Below are 1,977 nucleotides of genomic sequence, written 5' to 3'. Positions count from 1 at the left end.
AGATTAAAAAAAAAAAAAAAATATTTTTCCACGCGTTTCATAAATTTGAAACCTCGTCACCGTGTATAACATCATACACGAGGTACAAAGAATCGATAAAAATATCGCGTTCGATCAATTTAAAGTCGACGATGGAAAGTCGGCCGGATAGCGGTCCACGTAGCGAAAAAATTCATTGGCTTTTGTTCCAGAAGCGACACTCAATAACGTGAAACGTTGCAATCAGGATCGAGGCGGGTGCGAGCATGTGTGTGAAGATACTCAAACAGGTGTGAACTGCTCGTGTTTCGATGGATTCCGCGTCAAAGGATCTTCCTGCATAGGTGATTTATGTTTCATTTGTTATAATTGAGACTATTGTTCGATTATGGTATACGACGAAGGAGAAAGAATCATCAGTTTTATATTATATTTGGATATTATATTTGCATGATGCAGTCATCGATGATAGATATTTAGATTCAATTGATCATTCGTTTTTTCACGAAGAAGATGTGTTGTAAACTTTTTAGAAGAAATTTATTTATTTTTTCTTTAAATTTGCTTAAGGAATATAGCTTTAAAAATATTTGAAATATTTGCAATTATATAACAATACATCTTCTTTAAATTGAAAACTTTAGATTTTAAATTTTTATAAATTTTCTACAAGAATATTTTTAATATATTATCAAAACAATTTATTAATTAAATCTTTATTTAATTATTTAAAAATCTATTCTTTTTTTGTTTTATTCTATCATCGATAAAAGAATGCAAAAGTTAGAAATAATAGAATATTTCACTTTCCAAGATTGAAAATTAAAAAAATTCGTAAAAAAACAAAGTCATTTCAAGGGATTTATTTAAGAAAAACGAGATTTACGATATCCCTATTCAAAGATCGTATCATTTTTTTTTCGATACGTCGAATTACATGGCCTTCTAACTTTTAAATCCCGTTTGGATTTCGACGAAATGGAAGAGGCATAGCTATAGCCGTACAGCGTCGATTCTAAGGATAAAAAATTCTAAGCCTCTTTATCTGTTTCAACGACAACCATAGATTATGCTATATTTCAATATTGGATCGAACCCAAGGATTTGTCAGCATTATAGATTGAATAATATTTAATCCTTGGAAACAAGGGATTTATTTATGTAATAACCTTCTTCGATTATTCATTAAAATTGTAGATTTGTTTTTTTTATTTATTTTTACGAAATTTTTCTTGTTTGTTTAATAAGATTATGGGAAAGAGAATTTGTAATCTTGTAAGAAATAATATTTAAAAAAAAGTATATAATGTATATTTATAAAGAAAATATTATAATTAGGCTGTAAATGTAATATTTTGATCGATCGAAGAAGGCAAGGATTGATTCGCCGGAATAAAACAAAAATAGAATAAAAAAAACTGCATTTTCTAATTTAAAATAACTTTTGAAATAAATTAGAATCTACAATATATCAATTACAAATTATTTTCATTCAAAAATAGATATATCTATCGCAAAATTTACTTTAAAACTCGATTAAAGCCTATTAAAATTACGAAAACTTCAAACCGCTATAACTCCGAAGATAATTATTTTCAATCGATGAATAAAAGCTCATTAGAAGCGCTGAACCTTGTCCTTTAAAACGCTTTTTTGCTCATCTCGATACGACTTCCGGTTGCCGAGATATCGTCGTGTAAAGGAAAGGGTAATTTTTAACTGTTTACTATCTCCGTCCTTGTCGCTTACTCGGACCTCTCGCTCGCGTCTCGCCTCACTGACCTATTCCAAACTCCAGACAAGTGGCAGACGCGATTCCTGGAAAAACGTAGTACGCGTAGTAGGAAAAAAATCTAGGTCACTGGGCCACGAGCCCATTCATAATCTCTGTCATAACTGTGAAAACTTTGAATTCTTATATCTCGACAACGGATCGAGATATCGGGATGAAACAAAAAACAACTTCAACGGTATATTTTTCTCTATTCTCTGAACGAG

At 30.5% G+C, this 1,977-nt stretch overlaps 1 protein-coding gene across 1 annotated transcript in view; it reads left to right on the top strand.

The window, feature by feature from the left end:
• The window catches only part of LOC102678924 (fibrillin-1-like), a 146,358-nt gene that overhangs the window by 107,866 nt on the left and 36,515 nt on the right, over nucleotides 1-1,977 (top strand). Inside the window, exon 5 of the mRNA XM_031508983.1 lies at nucleotides 192-323. Within this exon, the coding sequence (XP_031364843.1) occupies nucleotides 192-323 (132 nt within the window). The remainder of the gene's footprint in view (nucleotides 1-191; nucleotides 324-1,977) is intronic.

Source organism: Apis dorsata, unplaced genomic scaffold (assembly GCF_000469605.1).
Source record: "Apis dorsata unplaced genomic scaffold, Apis dorsata 1.3 scaffold_117, whole genome shotgun sequence".
Lineage (NCBI taxonomy): Eukaryota > Metazoa > Arthropoda > Insecta > Hymenoptera > Apidae > Apis > Apis dorsata.
Note: the sequence above shows the minus strand (reverse complement) of the source record. Positions and strands in the feature narration are given on the sequence as shown.